This window comes from Hyperoodon ampullatus, assembly GCF_949752795.1.
Source record: "Hyperoodon ampullatus genome assembly, chromosome: 4".
Classification (NCBI taxonomy): domain Eukaryota; kingdom Metazoa; phylum Chordata; class Mammalia; order Artiodactyla; family Ziphiidae; genus Hyperoodon; species Hyperoodon ampullatus.
The window spans coordinates 26,317,321-26,342,476 of record NC_136917.1 but is presented as its reverse complement, the minus strand read 5'-3'; the positions used below and the strand labels follow the sequence as shown (position 1 = coordinate 26,342,476).

Below are 25,156 nucleotides of genomic sequence, written 5' to 3'. Positions count from 1 at the left end.
AATTGTTACTTGTACCCAAGAGTTCTCACTGCACAGATGGAGGGGCCAGGGGTGGGGGTGTGAAGGCAGGGGGCCTCCTCTGGTGCAGAGCCAACAGGGCCGCTCTGGGGTGCAGCCCCAGGTCCAGAGGGCAGAGCTGACAAGATCCCTACATGGCTCACTGCAGTGGGGGCCCTGCTGACATCCTCAGAAAGTGCCAGGAGGCTCCCAGGGCCGCACCAGGGCACAGCCCCACTGTGTGGCCATCACCTGCTGGCGGCTCTGCCCACCGTGCCCAGGGTCCCTGATCGCTGTACAACAGGGGCACAATGGGAACCCCAGGGTTTTGTGCAGAGGACAGAGGGTCCGGGGAGGGTTCGCAGCCCACGTGGAGCCCCACGTGATTTGGACGCCCCGAAGGTGAGAATTCTGTGTCAGGAGATGGCCCCTCCTTTGGGCCCCCTAGCCCAGCTGGCCCTTCTAACAGTGGGGAAACAGATGCAGTGAGAAGGGCCAGGGCACCAGCTGCCAGGGGCCCATTCTGCTGGGAAGCAGCACGTGGGTCAGGGCCAGTACATTTCTTTCCTTTATTTAAAAAAAAAAACATTTTGGGGTGTGGTGTGAGGACACACCTTCCATGGCTTCGGGGAGGACACAGGCTCCAGGTGGAAGCATGGGGGTGGGGAGGGTACAGTACCTGGGGGTCAGGGAGGGGCTGTGCCCTCCAGCACCTCTGGGCAGAGTGCTCACTGGGGGCCGGGAGTGGGGCTACAGGATGTGCAGGTGGGCCAGCTGGGATGCGGCTCCCTTGTGTGGCCCGCAGCATCGCCCTTCCCAGGCAGACAGGGTCTGCCACCCGTGTCCACAGCTGCAGGGGCTGGGAGGGGCCGTCCAGGAGGGCTGGACCTTCACTGGGCCCACGGGCTGGGCCTGGGCCTGGCAGGAAGCCGGCCTGCAGGACCTCGGGAGGGCTCGAGCCTGTGTCCTAGGGGTGGGTCAAGGTGGTCTGAGTGTCCCCAGGGAACAGAACAGAGGAACACAGGACCCAGGCCCACGAGGGGCCCCGTACGTGGTCTCCTACCAGAGAAACGGGAATCCAAGATGCATTGCCACGTGCAGCTGAAACAAACATGAGGCAACACCCTACACGAATCCTATGGTCGGGCAGCTGGTCAGGTGACCATGAAATGCAGGGGCAGCAGGCGAAACCTCGGCTCAGGGCAGGGTCAGGCCGGCCCTGCCCCCCGAGTCCTGAGGGATTGTCTCCTGCTGCCCTGCCCATCCGCCACCTCGGAACAGAGGAGCCCTCCTGGCGCCCGGGACCGAGGCAGGGGGAACAGCGGGCGTGGCATGGGACGGGGCAGCCTAGGTGTAGAAGATGACCTCAGGGATCTGCCCGTCCTCCACGGACGTGCCATTGTTGTTCCCGGCCGCATAGCAGAAGGTGAAGCACGTCTTGGCCCCAGTCGTGGGCGACTCGTGGGTGACCTTGCGCAGGCCCTTGGTGCCGTAGTGGGAGTCCGGGCCCTGCGGGGTGGGGCCCGGTGGGTCAGGATGGATGTGCTGCGTGTGGAGAGGGCGCAGGATCCTGACCCAGCGCGGGCAACAGGTCCTCCATGGCTGCGACGCAGGGTTGCGCACTCCTAGCCCCACAGTGGGCAGTGGACTGGGAGGCAGGGTCCCACGTATGGCTCAGGGGTCAGGTTCAGGGTTGGGGTCTCGGGCACGGCTCAGGGGTCAGGGTCAGGGTCCTGGGTTTGGCTCGGGTCAGGACCAAGCTCAGGGTCAGGGTCCCGGGTACAGCTCAGGGACCAGCATCAGGGTCGGGGTCCCAGCTACAGCTCAGGGATCAGGGCTGGGGTCTCGGTCCTGGGTGGGGTGGGGCGTCAGGGGCGTGGCTAGGGTTGGGGTTGGGCACACCTTGAGCGTGGCGCAGGCCGTGTAGTTGACATTGGGCAGCACCTCCACCGGCTCCTTGAACATGACTCGGAACGTGCTGGCGGAGCCATCACAGCTGAAGCCTGTGTCGTTCTGGCCCAGGACCGTGTTGCTGTCTGTGTGGATGATCTGTGGGCCAGGAGCCAGGCACAGCTAACTCTGGCGCCCCTGCCCCTGTGCCCACCCCCAGGAGCCTGGACCCCAGGGCTGAGCCCCACCTCCAGGCCCTGCAGCAGGGGGTCCGACCCGTGACCTGCAAGAAGGAGGCCAATGGCAGGAGTGGGGAGGCATCGTCCTGGGTCCCATAGACTCCAGAACACTCGTGCCACCTTGGGGGAAACACGAGCAGACCCTTGACTGAGAGGGACGGGGTGGGATGGGAAGGGATACGAAGAAGGCGAGAGGTGGGAGGAGGGCTGTGGAGGGGCAGGGCCTGGGGCGAGCGGTACCTGGATGTTCACTTGGTAATCGGTGGGGCCGTGGATTGAGCCGTAGAGCCCGAAGCCAACCACGAAGATGCGCTTGTTGACCGAGAACCTGAACCCATCAGAGGAGGGAGATGCTGAGCTAGCTCGACCGTCCAGTGCCCACCCCTCCCCACGGAGGACCCCAGCTCCCCACCCCCGGCCGCTGTGCTCGCGGCCTGCGCCGCCCAGCCTGCACCTACCTGATGCGGTCGCTTGTGCCGCTGTAGCCCCAGCGGCTCTCCACCTGCTGGAAGCGGTTGACGCTGCACTCCTTCCCGCGGAGGCAGCAGCGTGGACGGTCAATGAAGTCCACGCGTGGCTTGGGGTTGACGGTGAAGTGCAGGAAGAGGCTGACCACCTCGCGGTCCACCAGGATGCCCGACTGTGCGGGCCCTGAGGGCACAGGGGCGGGTAGGGAAGGCTGGGCAGACCCCGAGCACGCAGAAGACACTGGAAAGCATGGCACCCAGCCTCTCAACTCCTCAGCATCTTTCTTCTGCAGAACGTCACCGGTCCAACCACCCCCGCGGGGGGATGGCCCTTCTGCCGCGTTTGGGGAAGGGTCCGAAGCAGACATGGGGCCAAAACACTGAGTTGCTGGCTAATCGGGCAAAATCCCCCTCACTGCCCCAGGCCTCCCAACCTCCACTGGGACCACCCCCAGGGGACCACTCCTGGTCCACGGAGCACCCGCCACCCTGCCTGTCCACCCCGGGCACCTACACAGACGGTGGGGATGCCAGCCCCCAAGAGAGGCCCAGAGTCGGAGAGGGGTCTGGAGGTGGGGGCCTGGATGTAGCCATGAGCCGGTGACGGGGGGCAGCGTGTGGGGCGGACGGGAGGTGCGGAAGGATTGTAAGCGCCCCTGCCCGCCACCTGCACCGGGACAGGGCGCCTAATGCAGGCCTTATGGCACCACCCTCGCTTTACAAGAATCACTCATTCACCAGCTTTGAGCTCATTTCTGCCACAGGTCAGCCACAACCTGGCCCACAGCCCCAACAGCTCACAGGCACACAGGTCTGAGCAAGAGACCTCCATGGATCACGAGAGCAAGTAAGATACAAAAGTGAACACAGGGATTCCCTGGGGGCGCACTGGTTAAGAATCCTCCTGCCAATGTGGGGGACACGGGTTCAAGCCCTGGTCTGGGAGGATCCCATATGCCGCGGAGCAACTAAGCCCGTGCGCCACAACTACTGAGCCTGCACTCTAGAGCCTGCGAGCCACAACTACTGCGCCTGCGTGCCACAACTACTGAAGCCTACGCGCCTAGAGCCTGTGCTCCGCAGCAAGAGAAGCCACCACAATGAGAAGCCTGCGCACCACAATGAAGAGTAGCCCCCACTCGCCGCAACTAGAGAAGGGCCACACGCAGCAACGAAGACCCAACACAGCCAAAAATGAATGAATAAATAAATAAAAGTGAATACAGATATTAACCATTTTTTTTACATCTCTGCATACAGAATACAGAAAGAAAAATACATCAGACCTCAGTTGTGACACACTGAGCCAGGGGAGTCTTTGGGGGAGTTTTTTTTCCATACGTCTCTCTACATTCTTGTAATTTCAAGTGGAACATAAGAGGCAGGAGAATTCTCTACAACACACTGAGTGACAAAGAGCTGAAGCCTTGCAGTCCGTGCTGCAGATGGACAAGGCCAGAGGCCCAGCTCACAACCCCTGGACACAGACACACTCATCCCAGGCGCTTGCAAGCTGAGGGGTGGTGGGCTGTTCTGGCCTGGGGGCCCGTCGTGGGAGGAGTGGCAAGGGGGCCAAGGGTGAGGGGATGGCGCTTCTAGGAGATCTGAGACCCCCGGGGGATTTGGTGGCCAGGTGGCCTACGAGGAGAGTGGTTTCGGGGGTGCAAACGGGGCTGGAGTGAGAGGGGTCCAGCAAGGCTCATACAGCTGTCTTAGGCCGGGACAGCTCAACACTATAGCTCAGGGCTCTCACCCGGGGCATCCTGCCCCCCAGGGGACACTGGGCAATGTTTGGGGACATCTGTGATCAAGACTAGGGGTGCGGGCTTCCGTGGTGGCTCAGTGGTTGAGAGTCCGCCTGCCAATGCAGGGGACACGGGTTCGTGCTCTGGCCCGGGAAGATCCCACATGCCGCAGAGCAGCTGGGCCCGTAAGCCATGGCCGCTGAGCCTGCACGTCTGGAGCCTGTGCTCCACAACGGGAGAGGCCACAACAGTGAGGCCTGCGTAGCCAAAAAAAAGACTAGGGGGTGCTGGGACTTCCCTGGTGGCGCAGTGGTTAGGAATCCACCTGCCCATGCAGGGGACACGGGTTCGAGCCCTGCTCTGGGAAGATCCCACATGCCGCGGAGCAACTAAGCCTGTGAGCCACAACTACTGAGCCCGCGAGCCACAACTACCGAAGCCCGCGCGCGTAGAGCTCGTGCTCCGCAACAAGAGAAGCCACCACCGTGAGAAGCCTGTGCCCGTAAGGAAGAGGAGCCCCGCTCGCCACAACTAGAGAGAGCCTGCGCACAGCAACGAAGACCCAATGCAGCCAAAAAATAAATAAATATATAAATATATAAAAAAAATAAAGCCCTCATACTGTTAAAAAAGAAAAAAAGACTAGGGGTGCTCCTGGCATCGAGGGGGTGGGACCAGGGAGGCTGCTCCACACCCCACAGTGCCCAGGACAGCCCCCCACAGAGGAGGACCCAGCCCCATGTCCGCAGTGCCCAGGCTGCCTCGGTCACCACTGTGCTGCCAGGGCCAGGTACCCAGGAGGTGCTAAGTATTTGAGGGATGAGTGACCCCCCCAGTGTGGAGACAGCCTCTCAGGCTTCGCCCCAGCACTGAGGGAACACCGTGGACCGCCAGATAAAACGCAGGACACCCAGCCAAGTCTCGATTTCAGATCAAAGAGGGCTGATCTGTAGGATAAGTGTCTCCCAGCTGCTGCACAGGACACGCTTACACTAAAAAAAATTGTTTGCTCTTGTTGCTAAATCTGGCAACCCTAAGCCTGGGTGGGAGCAGGGGCAGCACGGACCGGGGAGAGGCAGGACAGCGGTGCACCCGCCACGGGGCTGCATCACGGAGCCCCGTCCAGAACCTTCCAGGCCAGTTTGGCTCCAGGACCGTGGTCGGCACCGGCCATGAGAGTGACATGAAGGGGAGGCCCAGGCCCAGGGGAGGGGTCACCAAGCTGGCCACCGCTGCCGCTGGCGCACATCCCCAAGACCCGAGCATGCCCCCAGCGCGAGAGGCAGGGTCAGGGCCAACCCCACCTGGGCCCAAGTCCAGGCCCGGCAGCAGCGGCCCACAGTCCCAGACACCACCCACCCTTTCATGGGGCTTGTCGAGGATGCGGGCACCAGAGCCCAGCTCCCAGGACCTGAGCCCCAGACGGGACCCTCAGGGGCCTGGTACATTCGGATACGTGCGTGTCGACACCCAAGACGGGGGGGTGGGAGAGGCTGGGACGCGGGAGGGTCGGCATCTGGGGGTCGTTCCAGCTTCACCCTCTCGAGCCAGTCCAGGCTCCCGCATGGACACAGCCAGCACCCGACCCGCTGTGGCCGGGCCGAGTGTCATGGGACTGAGTCACACGCAGCAGGGTCCCTGGGGTCACGCCCCTCCTGAGCATTCCCTAGGCAGCCCCTGACCGTTACCTGCAGCAAACTCCTCGATGGTCATCAGCGGGAAGCGGATGAGGGCCAACGCCTTGCCCAGAACCTTCCGCTTGTTCTCGGGCGTCACCTGCAGCTGCTGCCGCTGACACTCAGCCTCAGACCAGCGGACGACAGCGTTGAACAAGCGCACCTCGCGGATGCCCAGGGTGTCCCGCTCCAGCACGGCCACCAGCGTGTCTGCAAGGGGAGGGGCCATCAGCGAGCGCCGGCCTCCATGGCCTCGGGGATGACCTCTGACCGGCTCGCGGCCAGGCCGTCCACGGCCCTCGGGCAGCCGCAGAGTGGGGCAGGCAGCGGGACGCATGTGACCACCGAGCCCTCCCCAGCCTTGTGGCCTTACCCAGGTCGATGTCTGTGAAGCCCTCTGCAGTGATGGCGTCGGCCGTGTTCTTGTCGATGTTTTCCAGACACAGGCTGGCGAGCTGCGGTTCGTCGAAAAGCCTCGCCTGCGGGGGAGAGAGCCTGTCAACACCCAGCCAGATGGACCTTGGCTCCAGACTGGGCACGGATTTCAAGTCCTGGGCACAGATTTCAAGGCCCGGGCCGAGGGGCCAGAGGGATCTTCTTTCTTGAGGTTCACAGGCTCTCATCTCAGTAACCACTGCCTGGGGCGGGGGCGGTCAGGCCTGCACCTCGAAAGCTGGGGCACCTAGAGGTTCAGGCTGGAGGCGGGCCCAGTCGCCCCTTGGGGCAGGCAGGAGCCCGGGGGAGAGGGCCGAGAGGACCCGTGGGACGCGGCAGCGCTGTGCTTCTGACCGTCCGAGAACTCGCACACGGGCCGGGGGCCGGGGACGGAGAACCTGTGGGGCAGCTCGACGCCCACACCCCTGTGCATCGGTCTCTGCCTGGGGCCTGGCTAGGAGGCTAGGACAGCCCACGTGGCTGCAGGTCTCAGCAAATGGCTGGGAGCAGCCGGCCCCCACCCGACCGTCCAGGCTCTGGCCCTTGAGAGCGACTCAGCAGACGGGGCCGAGGACCAGGTGCCACCTCAGCGAGGGGTCTGTGGTGCCACGATGACACTCGGGCTCTGCCCCGTCTCCGCCAGGCTCCCAGCCCCCACAGTGGTCCAGGACCGCCGCAGCCCATCAGACCAGACAACCCCAAAGGGTCCCCCCTTCCAAGAAACCTAGTACGGAACGCCTTTCCCCCCACACCTGAGCTCTGCACAAGGGCACCAAAACGCCAACGGGAAGCCTTTAGCAAATGACTGTCGTGAGGCCGGCCTGCCAACAAGGTGCACTGCACGAGAGGCGACCAGGGAAACACCGCGGTGCCACCAGGGGCAGGGACAGGGCAGGACGAAGTGAGGGAGACACTAACCTGGGCGCAAGAGTTAAGCGGCGCCTAAACTCCGAAATTCCCCCATCCGTCCTCCCCTGCCCCGGCGTCCTTACTCGCACCCACGCACCTGCATCCTTGCGCAGACCCGGAGCACCTGCTCCCCAGCGGGTCGCGCGCCCTCGCCCCACCCCGCAGCCCTGCTCCTGCGCCCTCGCCCCGGCTCCTGCGCCCTCGCCCCGCCCCGCAGCCCTGCCCCTGCGCCCTCGCCGCGCCCCCTGTGCCCTCGCCCCACACCTGCACGCCCGACCCGTACCTGCGTCAGCAGCATGAACGCGTTGTCCGCCCGCAGGTTCTTCTTCAGAAACTCCACGCAGTGGGCCTCGAGCGCGGGTACCGCGTACTTCTTGGCGGTGTACAGCGTGGTCATGACCGTCTCAGGCCCGATCTGAACCTCGTCCGAGTAGAGAAACCTGGGGTGGGGGGGAGGAGCGGACGGCGTCATGAGGACAGCCGCCCAGCCCCCACCCACCGGCCTGGCCCGAGGAACCAACCGAATTAGCATCGGTCGCCCTCTGACCTGTGAACGTGACTCCGCAAAGGCAGTTACCCGGGAAAAGGAGTGCCCACAGGCCAACCCTGGAAACGAGTCTACACAGCAGGTGGGCCTCTGTCCGGCTCCTCCGTGGGCAGCATGGGATTTGCCCCGGGACAAGGAGAGGCTTCCACACCCCCCGACCCGGCCACAGCCGGCTGCCATGCCCGACCACTAACGGGACCAGAAGTGTCAGCCGGAATCGCAGACACCGGACGTGTTGACCACCCGCCATCGGCCCGACTCTATATGTGGGTCAGAAGTCAGGGTCGATTACAAAACCACTGGGAGATGGTGAGAAATCAGAACCCTGGTCCGTCTGGTGGGAGTGCCTCAGAGGCGGCCCTGGGTGCGCAGCTCACGCCTCTGCGTCTGAGAGAAATGACGCATGTTCACAGCAGCGCGATCCACGCGAAACCACCCAAGTGTCCGTCCACGGGCACCATGGACACGGGATGGGGGTGTGGAGGAGCCCAACCGGGAGCCGCCCAAAGAGCAAGTTCCTGGAAGGTGCCCCCCGCCTCCTGGGACTCACTCCCCTGCGAATGCACAGGAAGCCGTACCAGCAGCGGCCGGCGGGGTCAGGGACAGAATGACCACTAATGTCAGCAGTGCTGAGGGGGACCTGGTAATGGGACAGGCCAAGACATGTGCGGGGAGATGGGTGAGCCCTTCACATGCCAGTGGAGACAGTGTCCACCCTCTCGGGGGGGCAGCTTGGTTACCAAAACCCAAGTTGATACGGGGAGAGAGAGACAAGGAGAGATATAGAGACAGAGAGACACAGGGATGGAGAGGGAGACGGAGAGAATAGCCTTCCACCCCACATCTCACCAACTTTAGACTAAGGCAGGGTTTGGCTAACTGCAACCTGTCACCTGTTTGGGGTCTTGATTTTCTTTTATAGATATGACTTTTACATTTTTTCATTTGTTTACATTATGGTAAAATACACATAACATAAAATTTACCACTTTAACCATTTTTATCAGTAGCATTAGGTACATTCATATTGCTGTGCAACCATCCCCACCATCCATCTCCAGAACTTTCTCATCTTCCCAAACTGAAACTCTGTCCCCTGACTCCCCCTCCCCCAGCCCCTGGCCCCCACCATCTACTTCCTGTCTCTGGATGTAACTCCTCTAGGACCTCCTGTGAGTAGGTTCACACTGTATTTGTCCTTTTTCATCTGGCTTATTTCACTAAGCATCATGTCCTCAAGGTCCATCCACGTTGGAGCAAGCGTCAGAATTTTGGGGTTTTTTTAATTTTTATTTATTTATTTATTTATGGCTGCGTTGGGTCTTCATTACTGTGCGTGGGCTTTCTGTAGTTGTGGCCAGCGGGGGCTATTCTTCGTTGCAGTGCACGGGCTTCTCATTGCAGTGGCTTCTCTCGTTGTGGAGCATGGGCTCTACGTGCGCGGGCTTCAGTAGTTGTGGCACGTGGGCTCAGTAGTTGTGGCTCGTGGGCTCTAGAGCGCAGGCTCAGTAGTTGTGGCGCACGGGCTTAGTTGCTCTGTGGCATGTGGGATCTTCCCAGACCAGGGCTCGAACCTGTGTCCCCTGCATTGGCAGGTGGATTCTTAACCACTGCACCACCAGGGAAGTTGCCAGAATCCTTTATGACATAAACGGGTGTTGAATTTTGTCAAAAGCTTTTTCTGCAACCTATTGAGATGATCGTATTGTTTTTATTCTTCAACCTCTTGATGTGGTGTATCACGCTGATTGATTTGCGGATACTGAAAAATCCTTGCAGCCCTGGAATAAATCCCATTTGACCATGGTGTATGATCCTTTTAATGTGTTACTGAATTCCAGAATCCTTTTGAAGGCTGAGTAATATTCCAGTGTGTGGATGGATCACACCTCGTTCATCCCTCAACTGTTCATGGACACTTGGGGGTGTTCCCATCTTTTGGCTGTTGTGAATCAAGCTGCTGTGAACACGGGTGTGCAAATATCTCTTCGAGCCCCCGCTTCTCCCTTCTTTGGGGGATGTACCCAGGAATGGGATTGCTGGAGCACACAGTGATTCTATGTTTAGCTTTTGAGGATCGTCCAGACTGTTTCCACAGTGGCTGCCTCATTTCACATTCCCACCAGAAGCACATGAGGGTCCCAATTTCTCCACCTCCTCGAGACAAGTCATTTTGTTTGTTTGTTTTTTAATAATAGCCACCCTGGTGGGTGTGAAGTGATATCTCACCGTGCTTTTGTCCCCTATTTTGTACATAAAGTTTCCTTGGCCCACAGCCCTGCCCACAGTTTACAAATCCTTCCAGGCTGCTTTTGCAATGTCGGCGGGGAGCTGTGGAGACAGAGCCCCTGCCCTCCCACCCACCCAGGGGCAGCCTGCGGCCCCTGGTCTGAGGAACCATCTGAAAAGTTGCCTAAAGACAGAGGAGTGAGATTATTCCACAAAGTGCTGTGATCAGCCCACAGGATTCAACACTGTTAGATGGAGCTGAAGGGAACCAGTTTACACCCTGCAGACACCAGAGGAAAAAAGGAGATGACGACACAGTGGGTGTGGAGGGGTGCTGTGAGCACGTGATATAAATGGGACCTGATATGAATGGGAGCGGCCAGCCAAGGCCCCGCCCATGGTGCTGAGAGGCTAGACAGGTTCACTCCATTTTCTTCCTTATGCTTTCTTTTCTCTTCTTTTCTTCTCTCCCTCCCTTTTTCTTTCTCTCTCTTTCTTTCTGTGAGCCAATGCCATTTTTATAATCAGAAAGGGAAAAAAAAATAAGCTCCACATCTGTAGAGCTGTTTTGACTGTTTGGGATAACCTTTCAAGCCACCCAGACCATTTACACCCAGGGTTTCCGGACGGTGCTCCGCGGAGCAGGGGTGTATGCTAGTTCCAGAGAGCTCGCAGGCCTCCTTCTCGGTGGAGCTGCAATCTGTGGGCGGCACTCCCACCCCCAACATCCACTATATTTGTTTTAAAGTCCTTGAGAAAAAATTTGAAACCCAGGAAGAAAAAATATAGGTGGAATTTAAAATTCTTGCACTAGGCTATTTCTTCAAAAACTCTTGAAAGGATGAAAACTTAGGGACTCACATGCTGCAGTGTGGCTGGACCTGGAACTGCGATGCTCAGTGAGAGAAGCCAGATACAGAAGGACACACAGTGTGTGATTCCACTGATGGGAACCATCCAGAACAGGCAGATCCACAGACACAGAGAGTGGGTTCCTGGTTGTCAGGGGCTGGGGGAGGGGGATGCCATTCCTTTGGGGGTGATGGAATGTTCTGGAATTAGAGGTGATGGTTGCACACTCTGTAAACATACTAAATGTCATTGAATTGTACACTTCACATGGGTGAGTTGTATGGTATGCAAATTACATCTTGATATTAAAAATACAAAAATGAAAATGGGGGGGCGTCCAGAGCCCACCCCTCACTGAGGAGGTGAGTTCTAGAAATCTCCAGGGAGCTGGGGGCTCTGGAGGCAATGTCACCAGGGCTCTATTTTTTTCAAACATCAGGTGTGTCTGTCCCTCCCCCCAGGGCGTGAAGGACCTGGAAAGTCTTACTTGAGCAGTGCCAGGAAGGCAGCGGGCTCCACGTCTGGCAGCTCGATCTCGGTGGACGTGGTGGCCATTCCCCCGTTGAACATGGCATCGAAGACAGCACTGCCCACGGCCAGCACGAACCTGTTGTGTCAGAGAAGACCCAGTTACCCTTTGTGAGGCCCACCGGTCCCCACCACCCGAGCCCGGGGGGCTGTCAGGGCCCCGGGATGTGGAAGGCGAGTGTCCCCACAGCAGTGACACCCCAGCCAGCACCTGCAGCAGATGCTGTGCCCAGAGCATCCTGCCCTGGATGCTTCCGTTAGGAGGGCCCTGAGGACTGAGAAGGCAGCGCATGTGGATGAGTAGCAACAGAGGCCAGAGAAGCGAAATCATCTCCCCAGGGGCTGAATGGCTTATGGCAGAGAGCTCATGCCCTCCCCACGCAACTCATTCACTCCTTCCCTCCGTCATTCCCTCCCTCCGTCATTCATTCACTCACTCATTCATTCATTCACTCACGGATTCACCCATTCATTCATTCACTCGACCACTCCCTCCCTCCGTCATTCATTCACTCACTCATTCCTTCACTCACTGATTGGCTCACCCAGATTCATTCATTCATTCACTCCCTCATTCATTCGTCATTCACTCCATCCTTTCATTCATTCATTCACTGACTCACTCAACCACTCCCTGCCCCCCTCATTCACCCCCTCCTTCATCACTCCCTCCTTACTCTACACACACGGCCCCCGTGCTGGGGCTGTGGGCACTGAGACCCTGGCCTTGTTGGAGGAAGGCAGCCACGGGTCCACGGCATGGACAGCCTGACAGTGCGGCAGGAAGGAGAACGCAGGGCTGTGTGGGAGCAGAGTCAGGGAAGGCCTGGCGGGGTCACCTGAATCGGGCTGAGTCCGTGGGGAAGGGCGTGGAGGCCAAGGGAGCATCCAGACGTGGGTGGCCACGGGGGCCTGCAGGTTCTGCCTGGCGTCACGCGCCCACTGTGCTGTGCACCCGCGGTCCCCAGGGCCCGCCCCACGACAGCCTACCCCGGGGCGGCAGAGATGGCGGGGGCCGAGCTCTAGGCCTGCCCCCTGCAGAGCCCCTGTCCTCTGGGTCTGCAAGGCCCCACGTCGCAGCCCCTCCCGGGGTCCCCAAGGTGACACACGCAGGGCTCTGAGAGGCCACCCCCTTGCGGAACCGCTGGAGTCGGCAGCCACAGCCCGATTCCCGGCCTCTGCCCAGTGCCCGGGGGACGTTCCCACCGCTCCCAGCGAGCCCCACCTGGGCAGCCCCCTACTCTCGGCGAAAAGAACCGCCCCCCCGCCTCCCACCCACTCCTCCATCGTGGACTGGTGCTCCCGGCCCCGCCAGGCCCTTGTCTGGTCCCCAATCTGGCCCAGGGCTCTACGGCACCCCAAAGGCCAGCCCAGAGATGGGGGCCAGGTGGAAACCGAGTGTGAGTGTAGTGGGGTGAACAGTGTCTCCAAAGTCATGTCCACCTGGAACGTCAGGATGGTACCGTTTGGAAACAGGGTCTTTGCGGATGCCATTTATTAAGATGAGGCCACCCAAATCCAGGCTGGCCCTAATCCAATGACTTATAAAAGGGAAATGTGGACCCAGCACACAGGGAGAGGCCACGTATTGACGGAGGCAGAGCCTGGAGCGCCGCGGCCACAAGCCCAGGACGCCTGGAGCCCCAGAAGCCGGAGGAGATAGGAAGGACCCTCCCCGGGAACCTCTGGAGGGAGCGCGGCCCTGCAGTACCCTGATCCTGGGCTTCTGAATTCCAGAACTGAGAGAGGACAGATCTGGATGGCTTTGCCCATCCATCGGCGGTGCTTTGTTTCGGCCGCCCCAGGTCGCTCAGGCCCTGTTCTGCCCCACCACGTCCTCGGAGCCCCGCTCATTCACCACCGCAGCTGGGCCCCTGGAGCCTCACTGCACTTCCCCACGCACACTCTCCATAAAGAAAGTGTCTTCCTGTTCCTCCTCTCTTTCTAGATTAAACAAAGCATCTTGATCTCCCGCGGGGAAAACTTTCCCCAACGATTCACTGGCAGGAAGTAAGCGGCGGCCCAACTGGGCCTGTGTGTCTGTGCAGAGCCCCGGATGCCAGGCTGTACGCACCCTCAGTGCCCTCGGCAGACGCGGCGACAAACCCCAGGGCTGGCAAGGCCACTGGGTCGAAGGCGGTCTGAACATCTCCAAGGCTCCTCCCCCCACAGCCCCAGCCACCGGCCCCTCGCTGGCCTCCCGCCAGGAGTCTTCTACCCTCCCTTATCCATCCATCCTCAGAAACATGACGATGAACATGGCAAATCAAAACCACCATGAGACACCACCTCACCCCCACTAGGAAACGCCAGCTAGGATAAAAAATCTGGACAATGACAAGAGTTGCTGCGGATGTGGAGAAATCAGAGCCCTCGTGCAGGGCGGGTGGGGACATAAAGTGTGCAGCCGCGGTGGATGACAGGCCAGTGATTCATCGGAGAGTTCAATGTGGAGTTACCGTCTGACCCGGCAGTTCCACTCCTAAGTTGTGTACCCGAGAGAAACGAACACACACGTCCACACAAAACCTGTGCACAAGTGCTCACAGAGACACGATTCATCGACGGCCAAAGGTGGAGGCAACCCAGTATCAATGGACAGATGATGGATGAACACAATGTGGTCCCTCCATACGTACAAGGAGTATTAGTTACCTTAAGAAGAAGGAAATTCCGACACATGTTACAGAGTGGATGGACCTTGGGGACATGATGCTCAGTGATAGAAGCCAGACATAGAAGGACACACAGTGTCTGATTCCACTCACAGGAGGTCCCTGGGGGAGTCAGATCCACAGAGACAGGAAGTAGATGGTGGGGGCCAGGGGCTGGGGGAGGGGTGGGGAGTCAGTGTTTCATGGGGACAGAGCTTCAGTTTGGGAAGATGAGAAAGTTCTGGAGATGATGGTGGGATGGCTGCCCGACAATGTGAAGGTGCTTAATGCCACTGAGCTGTGCACTTAAAAAGGGTAAAGAGGGTGAACTTTATGGTATGTGTATTTTACCACAATTTAAAAATTAAAAAAAAAAAAGAAAGAATGACGTATTACCCTGAAGGGGCAGGGAAGAAAAGACCAGCTAAGTAGCTTTGGGAAACAGGTTAAAGGCCAAATGAACTGCATACAAATACTGTGCTTTACTTAGTAAAAGTATTTTTCACAGGAGAGGGTTAGCAGCTCTGAAACTACTCTACATATCTAGGTTTGTGCTACCAAGTAGACGTGTGCAGAATGAGAGCCAGGGTCCTCATCGTGGGAGAAAACAGTTATAGATAAGGGGAGGGGGGGCTGGAATAAATTCTGGAGGGCTGAACCGAAATCAGAGCGATCAAGATGATCTCGTGGCTTTTGGACAGGTAGATGGATGGTGGATGGGTGGACAGATGGACAGACGGGTGGAGGGACAGAAATAAACAGAGATGTGTGTGTGCTGGTACATTTCCTCGCTCTACCTGCTAAAAAGGTCTCTAAACAACACCACCCCAGCAGCAGTGGGCACACCCAGCACCCAAGTCTTGGTTTCTAAATACCATTTTCCACTAAAACGAACCAGAGCTCCTTGGAGAAGTGGCTGACTTGCAGGGCTGGGGCAGGGGAAGGACAAGATGAGCTTGGAGTATCTTGTGGCGCCAGAAAGTAAAAACACGCTCCAACATGACGGGGAAATGCTGAACGGACACGGGAGCCAAATCTGGGACGATACGAACAACAAAATAATGTTCGCACCGGATGATGACCCACAGGATAAAATAAATATCCGTGAGTCCATGATGAAATAAATATATAACTGAAGGAATGGATGAGTAAGGGAGAAGGGACAGCTCTTCTAGAACCCCAGTTGACAAATGCAGAGGGAGTTACAGAAATAGGAAATCACCATATGGCAGACGCTAGAGTAAATAACTCTTTCCAGCAGGAACCACCATACACCAGCGGGCAAAGCAGGAGGGGAAATGGGATGTCTGTACAGTCCCAAAGTATCCCTCAGGAAGGGTGATTTACAAGGGGACGTTGGTGACATCCAGTGGAGAAATCTACCCCATGACCAAGGCTCACATCACCAGAGATGGGACAGGTGGACGTCACGGGCTCAGAAGTTTCACATTCAAACACACAAAGGGGATGAAAGGAGAAAGATGGGGAAAGACATACCTTGCATTCGGAAACCACCAGAGAGCTGGAGTGGCTACAGAGATATCAGACAAGACAGTCGTGAAGATGAGGAGTATTACTGAACAATGGACGTTTCATGTGAACAGAGGGTCAGTACATGGGGATAGGTAACAGTACAAATGAATACACAACAGAGTCCCAAACCACACGAAGCAGAAACTGACTGTTAAAGGAGAAAGAGACAATCCAAGAATGATGGTTGGAGGTTCTGATGCCTCACTCTCCACAACTGACAGAACAGCCAGACAAAATCGGCAAGAACACAGAAGACTGAATAACGCTGCCAAGCGACCTTTACGGAACCCTCAGCCCAACGACGGCAGAATGCATGCTCTTAGGCGCAATGGCACATTCTCCAGGACAGACCACATGCAAGGCCAAACAAATATACTCAGAGGCACTGAAAGCAGTCAAAGCATGTTCTCCAAAGAGAGGAATTAAACTCCATACCAACAACAGAAAGACCTCTGAGAAATCGCCAAATATTTGGAAATGAAACAACACTTATAAGTAACCCATGGGTCAGAGAAGGAACACAAGGGAAATTAGAAAAGATCTTAACTGGAACAAAAATGCAAACACGGCGCATCAAAATGTAAGGGATGCAGGGCTTCCCTGGTGGCGCAGTGGTTTTGAGTCCACCTGCCGATGCAGGGGACACGGGTTCGTGCCCTGGTCCGGGAAGATCCCACATGCCGCAGAGCGGCTGGGCCCGTGAGCCATGGCCACTGAGCCTGCGCGTCCGGAGCCTGTGCTCCGCAACGGGTGAGGCCACGACAGTGAGAGGCCCGCGTACCGCAAAAAACAAAAAACAAAAAACAAATGTAAGGGATGCAGCTAAAACAGTGCTTAGAAGTAAACAGTGTATATGTATTAAATAGAGATCTAAAATCAGCAAGGTAAGCTTCCAGTAATTCCCTGGTGGTCCAGTGGTTAGACTTGGCACTTTCACTGCCGGGGCCTGGGTTCAATCCCTGGTTGAGGAACTAAGATCTCGCAAGCCATGTGGCATGACCAAAAAATAATTAATTAATTTAAAAAATAAAATCAGCTCCCATCTCAAGAATCTAGAAAATGAAGAGCAAATCGAGCCCAAAGAATGAAGAAAATAATAAAAGTGAGGGCAGGAATTAATGAAACTGGGAATGGGAAAATAGAGACAAATCAATGAAACCTAAAGGTCACTCTTTGGGGGCGGGGGGGAAATCAACAATTGCTAGAACTTTAGCTAGACTGACCAAGAGAAAAAAACACAAGTTACCAAAATCAGGAATGAAAAAGGGAACATCACTACAGACGCTATAGGTGATAAAAAAAAAAAAAAACTTTGAAACAATTTTATGCCAACAACTTAAGACAACTTAGAGAAAATGGACGACTTCCTGGAAAGACACAAACTGCCATCACTCACCGGTGAAGAGAAAATCTAAACAAACACATAACAAGTAAGTGAACTAGTCATTAATAATCTTCCGGGACTTCCCTGGTGGCACAGTGGTTAAGAATCTGCCTGCCAATGCAGGGAACACGGGTTTGAGCCCTGGTCCGGAAAGATCCCACATGCCGCGGAGCAACTAAGCCCATGTGCCACAACTACTGAGCCTGTGTGCCACAACTACTGCAGCCCACGTGCCTAGAGCCTGTGCTCTGCAACAAAGAGAAGCCACCACGAGAAGCCCGCGCACTGCAACGAAGAGTAGCCCCCGCTCGCCGCAACTAGAGAAAGCCTATGCACAGCAATGAAGACCCAAAGCAGCCAATTAAAAAAAAAAAAAAAAAATTCCCACTGGGACTTCCCTGGTGGCGCAGTGGATAGGACTCCACGCTCCCAATGCAGGGGGACTGGGTTTGATCCCTGATCAGGGAACTAGATCCCACATGCATGCCACAACTAAGAGTTCGCATGCCACAACTAAGGAGCCCACCTGCCGCAACTAAGGAGCCCTCAAGCCGCAACTAAGGAGCCTGCCTGCTGCAACGAAGACCCGGTGAGACCAAATAAATAAATAAATATTTTAAAAAATCTTCCCACACAGAAAAGCCCACTCCCAGAAGAAATAATACCAACCCTATGCAAACTCTTCCAGAAAGGAGAGGGGGAAGGAATATTTCCCAATCACCTATGAGGCCAAAGACACTCTGGAACCCTCGGGCACCACTGGGGGGTGGGGAATGGGGCGGCCACTTTGGAAACCAGTTTGGCAGTTTCTTAAAATGTCACGTTACCCTGTAATTCCAACATGCGACCCCTAGGTATTCACCCAAGAGAAAAGGAGCAGTTCTTCCACAGGCAAATTTCTACACGAATGTGGAATGTTCATGGCAGTATGATTCCTCATAATGAAAAGCTGGAAATAACCTATATAACCCATATGCCCATCGACTGATGAGTGGACAAAGCGTGGTCCATCCATGCAATGGAATTCAGCAGTAACATGAATTACTTTAGCAATAGAAAGAAATGAACTGCCGATACAACGGTGTGGATGGACCTTATAAACAGCACACTCAGTGAAAGAAGCCAGACCAAAGCCTACACATTCTATCATTCTAATCCTATGAAATTTCTACAAAGAGCAAAACTAGAGAGAGAGAAGGTCAGTGATTGCCCAGGGATCAGGGTGGGAGTGGGGACTGAGGGTAAGTGGGGAAAGGGGTTTCTGCGGGTGACAGAAGTGCTCCCAAACTGGGCTATGGCAGTTGTCACACAAATGCATAATTTTCTATATGGCCAATTGTCAGATCAAACAAACCAAAATCCATTAAAAGCACTCGATGACATCCCATGCCCACACTTCATGGAAACTCGTAGTGAACAAGGGATGGAAAGAAACTTGTTACTGTATTAAAAAGAATTTGTCAGAAACCAGTATCAATGATCACATTGAACTGTGAAAAACACCTCTGTTACGGAACAATGCCCTGGTGGTCAGAAATGCAATCAGAACAGAAAAAATGAGGCAGAAATATGAGAGAGAATGAGAAATTAATTGCCCATAACGTGATTGTCTCACTTAAAACTCTAAATTCAGGGCTTATGTAAATCTAAATTGATTAAGGTAAATAAAAGATTCAGTTTGGGAATTCCCGGGTGGTCCAGTGGTTAGGACTCTTTGCCTTCACTGCCAAGGGCGCAGGCTCAATCATTGGTTGGGGAACTAAGATCCTGCAAGCCACGCAGTGTGTCCAAAAAAACAAAACAAAAAAAAAGGATTCAGTTCCTCAGTTGTAAGAGCCACAATTCAAGTGCTCAGCAGCCACAAGTGATTAGTGGCTAGGACTGGAGAGCACAGATCTAGAACAATCCCATCATCACAGAAAAGTCTACTGGACAGTGCCAGACCACGGAATCAGTGGAGCAATTAACGCTAAGAAGGGTTCAGAAAGAAATCGTTCAAATAGATAAAAATAAATACGCAAAAAATCTACAGCTTCCCAGCAAGAACCAACTAGAAAAAATACAATGGAGAAATTACTCACAACAGAGAAAAAACAAACAAAAATATAATTCGAAAAGAGTCATGTACCAAAATGTTCATTGCAGCTCTATTTACAATAGCCCGGAGATGGAAACAACCTAAGTGTCCATCATCGGATGAATGGATAAAGAAGATGTGGCACATATATACAATGGAATATTACTCAGCCATAAAAAGAAACGAAATTACCTATTTGTAATGAGGTGGATAGACCTAGAGTCTGTCATACAGAGTGAAGTAAGTCAGAAAGACAAAGACAAATACCGTATGCTAACACATATATATGGAATTTAAGAAAAAAAAAAGAAGAACCTAGGGGTAAGACAGGAATAAAGACACAGACCTACTTGAGAATGGACTTGAGGATATGGGGAGGGGGAAGGGTAAGCTGTGACAAAGCGAGAGAGAGGCATGGACATATATACATTACCAAATGTAAAATAAATAGCTAGTGAGAAGCAGCCGCATAGAACAGGGAGATCAGCTCAGTGCTTTGTGACCACCTAGAGGGGTGGGATAGGGAGGGTGGGAGGGAGGGAGACGCAAGAGGGAAGGGATATGGGAACATATGTATAACTAATTCACTTTGTTATAAAGCAGAAACTAACACACCATTGTGAAGCAATTATACTCCAATAAAGTTGTAAAAAGAAAAAACGAATCAGAAACTTAGCAATATATGTGCAAGACCTATTTGAAGAAACTACAAAACTTTCCTAAGGTTTCACAAAAATGCCCTGGATAAACGTGTTCCCAGATATATTTTGTATTCTAAACTGTCAACTCTCCCAACCTGTATCTTTGCAAAGACCAATCCCTCCAGGAAATTCCTTTAGCATTTGATAAATTGATTCTAAAGATCATAAGGAACCACTGAGGCAGAGGCTGGTCAACTACAGCCCTGGGACTCAATCCGGCCCACCGCTTGTTTTTGTAAATAAAGTTTTATAGGCACAAAGCCACACCCATTCATTTCTGTCTTAATGCATTCGTGTTGCTACGCCAAGAATTAAGCAGTTGGGACAGAGACCGTGTGGCCTGCTGACACTATATACTATCTGGCTCTTTACAAAACTTTGCTGGTGCAAATTTACCTGAAGGTAAGTCCCACAGGGAAAGAGATGTCTTCTGTCAGCACTGTTTCAATGACTGTTTGATGCAGGGAGGGACAGATGGATGGGTGATTGATTCTGGAGGAGTTAAGTGTGTGAGACGAGCTGAAAAAAGTCTTGACACGGAGTAAAACTGGGAAGAACAGACACGGCAGTTCTCAAAACCCACCACCATAAAGCCACAGTCATCAAAAAACGTGTTATTGGGCTAAGCACACACAGATCGATGAAAGAGAAGGGACCCCAGACACAGACTGCTCCACTTCTGGGACTTCTCTGCACTGCTAAGTTTTCCGTGATAGATGAATAAAGGTATTTTAGATATTAATGTGGGTCCATCCGATTTGTGCACAGTGCTACCCTGAAAATGCTCGGTATTTCCTCAGAGGGAGCCCCGCGAGCGCGAGCGTAGACAGTGGACTCACAGGTTTCCTGAGCACCTGCCGTGCCAGGCATTTTCCTGGGCCTAGCAGGACGGAGAGAAGCAAAACCCTGTGGCCGTCCAGTGGCTGGGACTCCACGCTTCCACTGCCAGGTGCCGGGGTTCAATCCCTGGTTGGGGAACTAAGATCCCACAAGCTGTGACTCAGCCAAAAAAAAAAAAAAAAAATCCTGCTCACAGGAAGCCAATGACAGCAGTCACAGAGAAAGTTAGAAGGAGAAAGCTGTCAAAAAGCAGTGCAGGGCTTCCCTGGTGGCGCAGTGGTTGAGAGTCCGCCTGCCGATGCAGGGGACACGGGTTCGTGCCCTGGTCCGGGAGGATCCCACATGCCGCGGAGCGGCTGGACCCGTGAGCCATGGCCACTGAGCCTGCACGTCCGGAGCCTGTGCTCCACAACGGGAGAGGCCACAACAGTGAGAGGCCCGCGTACAGCAAAAAAAAAAAAAAAAAAAAAGCAGTGCAGTGCAGGGCGAGGGGGTGGGGCTAAGCCGACGGGGCACGGGGCAGGGGGCGGCTCCTAATGAGGTCTGAACTTGTCGGGGGCCACAGCTGGCCCCTTCTGCCATCACTCATGCCAGACCGTCCTGTGTCCCATGCCCCAGGTCACCCTGTACCCAGAATTCACGGCCCCAGCCTGAGACCACCCCAAGCCTGGGTCCCGGGAGATGGTGGGTCCAGACCCCATGGCCTTCCTCAAAGTTAGCACGAGCCCCTCCCCGACTCGGCCCTGCTCCCCAGTCACCAGCTCCGGATGCTCTCCGCCCCAGGCCCGCATCCAGGATCCCACGTGGCTTTCGCTTGTGTCCTCAGGCTCCTCCCAGGACCGGCTGGCGGCTGGCGTCCTGCAGCATGGCCCCAAGCTGGGTTTATCTGGTATTTTCTCCAATAGGACCAGGTGTACTGGTTTCCTGGGGCTGCTCTAACAAATTACTGCAAATTGGGTGACTTGAAAGGACAGGAATTTCCTCTCTCACGTTCTGGAGGCCACACGTCCAAGGTCAGTGTGTCCCAGGGCCGTGCTGCCCCCGGAGGGTCCCCCTCCGGCCTCTTCCAGCTTCTGGGGTCCCAGGCGTCCTGGGCTTGCGGCCGTGTGTCCCTCCCGTCTCTGCCTCTGTTGTCACATGGCCATCTTCTCTCGGTCTCTCCTCTGTGTGTCTCTCATAAGGATACTTGCTGGATTTAGGGCCCGTTCAGATAATCCAGGATGATCTCTTCTTGAAACTCTTAATCACATCTACAAAGACCCTTTTTCCAAATAAGGTCCCATTCACAGGTTCTGGGTGTCAGGATGTGGACACACCTTGTTGGGGGCCACCATTCAACCCACCACACTGGGGTTAAGAGTTTGGGGTGGCGCACACTGAGGTGAGGTGCCCTTCTCATTGATTCCTTCTAGGGGGACCCTGACACCCCCAGGACATCACCCTGAGGTCGACCTTGACCACCTGGCTGAGGTGGCATCTGCCGAGCTCCCCCAAGGTGGGATTCCAATCTACTCTTTACAAGCAAGTCCCCAAATCCAGCCCACCTGGGACAGAGACGGGAGTTAGGTCCAGCCCGGGAGCATGGCGCACGGTATAAGGAATTTTCCCCACTCCTGTCTGTGTTCCATCAGCGAGGCTGCGAGGTGTTTCCTTTATGCGTTGGGTCACAGCCCCACCTGCATTTTAAGCCAGCCCGTATGGAGGATGAGCCCCGGGCCACTGTGATAAGGACCTGGTTGGGTCACAGGGTCCACCCTCCCTGTGGCCCTCGGAAGGAGGTGTCTGAGTGGTCAGTCCCAGGTCCCGGGGGGTGGGGAGGTGGGGGGAACTGAGGCTCAGCAGGGTTCACGGTCACTCACGGTACAGTCATCTACCTGATCGCTGCAGGTAAAATGGCAACAATGCGTATGAAATAACAACCCAAAGGCTGAAAAGACAAAGAACTAGAACCCTTCGATCTGGGAGGTCCACACAGCAGGAATGTGGGACAAGAAAGGCATGAGGGAGGCTGGGGGCTCACAGGTGACACATCAACTGGCCCCCTACTCACAGCTTGTGGGAGACGGGGGAGGACCGCAACACACACACAGGGCAGGGAGGTACTGGGAACCCCATCACGGGCCTGGAAGCGTCCTTGGACAGGAATCTAGACCCAGTTGTATATAAATAACCAAGAAAAGCCAAAAAGAGGAATCTCGAAGGCACAAGTTAAATAAAGGCCACACGTCAGAAAGGTGGGGAGGACCCTCACAGCAGGTTGGGGGACACTCCGGGCAGAGTGGTGACAACCCCTGCAGCCCCCCTCCCCAGACAGAACCCTCCCCAGCACCCCCCAGCGAGTAGGGGCAGAGGAACCAGCAGTGGGCAGGACGCTGACATCAGTCCCACCCTACCCAGGAGTCTGGGGGCTGCACCCTGGAGACTGGCAGAGGGATGGGGCCTGGACCAACACCCACCCCCCTTTCGAAAGGAGGCCTGGGGGATGGGGCGTCACGGAGCTGGGTGATCGCAGAGCTGGGAGTCACTGGGGGTCCTGGGTTCACAAGGTGGGAGTCTGGTGGGGCTCTGGCGGTCTCAGCCCCAGAAGGATGGGGCACTCGGGGGAAGAGGTCACTGGGGCAGGAAGGAGGAAATGGAGGGAGATGGTAGTGTCTGGGGGTCCTCGGGCTGGCCAGGCTGGGGGTTGCAGGGCCTGGAGAGCCTGGCAGGGGCTGAGGGGTCACAGGGATGCTGGGGGTGGAAGAGGTCACTGGGTCTGAGAGATCCTGGCCAAGGTGGCAGGGTCAGGGGTCACAGAGCCAGGAGACGCTGATGAGAGTGGAGGGGCAGGGGTCGCAGGACCAGAATACGGCCAGTATCTGGAAGTACGGGTGGAAGGGGGCCTGGCAGGGTCACAGGGCCTAGGGGTGGTAGGGCCCGGGGATGGTGGTTACTGGGAACAGCAGGGTCCCAGGGACCAGCAGGGGTTCCAAGAATAACGGGTTGGGTCCTAGGACGACGGGGTCCTGAGGGTGGTGGGGTCCCGGGGACGGCAGGGATTCCAAGAAGGGCGGGTCCTGGGGGATGACTAGGTCCCCGGGGGTGGCGAGTATCCCCGGCGGGGGGGGAGGGGTGGCGGGATCTCGGGGATGACTGAGTCCCGGGGGCTGGCGGGGGCTGGGCCCGGGGATGCTGGGTCCCCGGGGGGCGGCGGGTCCCGGGACGGCGGCCCACCTGTGCGCCGGGATGCGCTGCGCGCCGAGCCCCTTGCCCACCAGGAAGTGCACGTCGCAGAGCACCTCGTTGTTGAAGAGGAAGGCGAAGCGCTCCTTCACCGTGGGCTTGGTGGCCTGCCAGTTGTAGACGGGCTCGCGCAGCAGCGCCCCCGCCCCCGGCTCCTCGGCCGCCCGCTCCCCACCCGCAGCGGCCTGCGCGCCCGGCCCCGGCCCCGGCCCCGGCCCCGACACCGACACCAGCGGGGGCGGCCCGGGGGCGGCGGGGGCCTGGGCAGCGGCGGCGGCGGCCGCGTTGCCGGGGGCCGGGGCAGCGTTGGCGCTGGGCCCGGGGCCGCCCCCCGCGCCCGGGCCGACCCCCGGCGGGCACGAAGCGCGCCCGCCGCTCCCACCCGCCGCCATCTTGTCGGTGCGGCGCCCGGCGGGGCGGGGCGGGCGGGGGAGGGCCGGGGAGGGGGAGGGGAGGGAGGAGAAAGGAGGGGGCAGAGGAGGGGAAGAGGGGGAGAGGGGAGGAGGAGGGAGGGGGCGGGGCAGGGGGAGAGAAGGGAGGGGGAGGAGGTGGGGGACCTGGAGAGCAGGGAGGAGAAGGGAGGGGGCCGGGGAGGGGCTAGGAGGAGGGAGGGGGCGGGGCAGGGGCACGGTGGGGGGAGGGGCAACGGACCTCGTACCTCCGACCCTGGGCCTGGACCCCAGACCTCAGACATGGGACCCCAAGTGCTAGATCTCGTACTTCACACCAGGGACCCAGACCCTGGACTCTATATCCTTTACTTCAGACCCGGCCCCCCAGATCCTGGACCTCAGACCCTGACCCCCAGACTCTAGATCTTTAACCTCAGACTCTGGACCCCCGGATTCTAGATCATTTACTTCAGACCCCGACCCCAGACCCTGGACCCCATACGCCAGAACCCAGGTACAAGAGCCCAGATCCCCTACTTCAGACACTAGACCCCAGACCCAGAAATGGCAACCCCACAACTCAAGACCCTGACCTTGGATTCAGGATCGCCAGCCCCAAATCCTAGATCCTCCATCCCAGCAGCCCCAGACCTGGGACCCCAGTCCCTATATCCCAGACCTCAGGCCTCAGAACTCAGGCTCTGGATCCCAAACTCCAGACCTCAGATTCCAGACCTGGGGCTCCAGAACTCAGATCCCCGGCCCCAGACCCCAAATCAGACCCCAGCTCCAGTCCCTGAAACCCAGATCCCAATCTCTGACCCAGGACCCCCAATCCC

General features: G+C 56.6%; 1 protein-coding gene across 2 annotated transcripts; it reads right to left on the bottom strand.

Annotated features, from left to right (window-relative positions):
* Window positions 1-547: 547 nt before the first annotated feature.
* On the bottom strand, window positions 548-24,317 carry BTBD2 (BTB domain containing 2; the record flags this gene model as incomplete). 2 transcript variants are annotated; one of them, XM_079703171.1, is made up of 9 exons in its annotated part: window positions 548-1,506; window positions 1,900-2,046; window positions 2,367-2,454; window positions 2,585-2,795; window positions 6,027-6,224; window positions 6,388-6,493; window positions 7,642-7,798; window positions 11,474-11,593; window positions 23,917-24,317. In XM_079703171.1, 9 exons carry the CDS (start codon window positions 24,315-24,317, stop codon window positions 1,345-1,347), a joined length of 1,590 nt encoding a protein of 529 aa, XP_079559297.1. In that variant the 3' UTR covers window positions 548-1,344. The 2 variants fall into 2 exon arrangements, with proteins under 2 accessions (XP_079559297.1, XP_079559298.1); XM_079703172.1 differs by having other exon boundaries at window positions 2,585-2,777.
* Window positions 24,318-25,156: the final 839 nt, after the last annotated feature.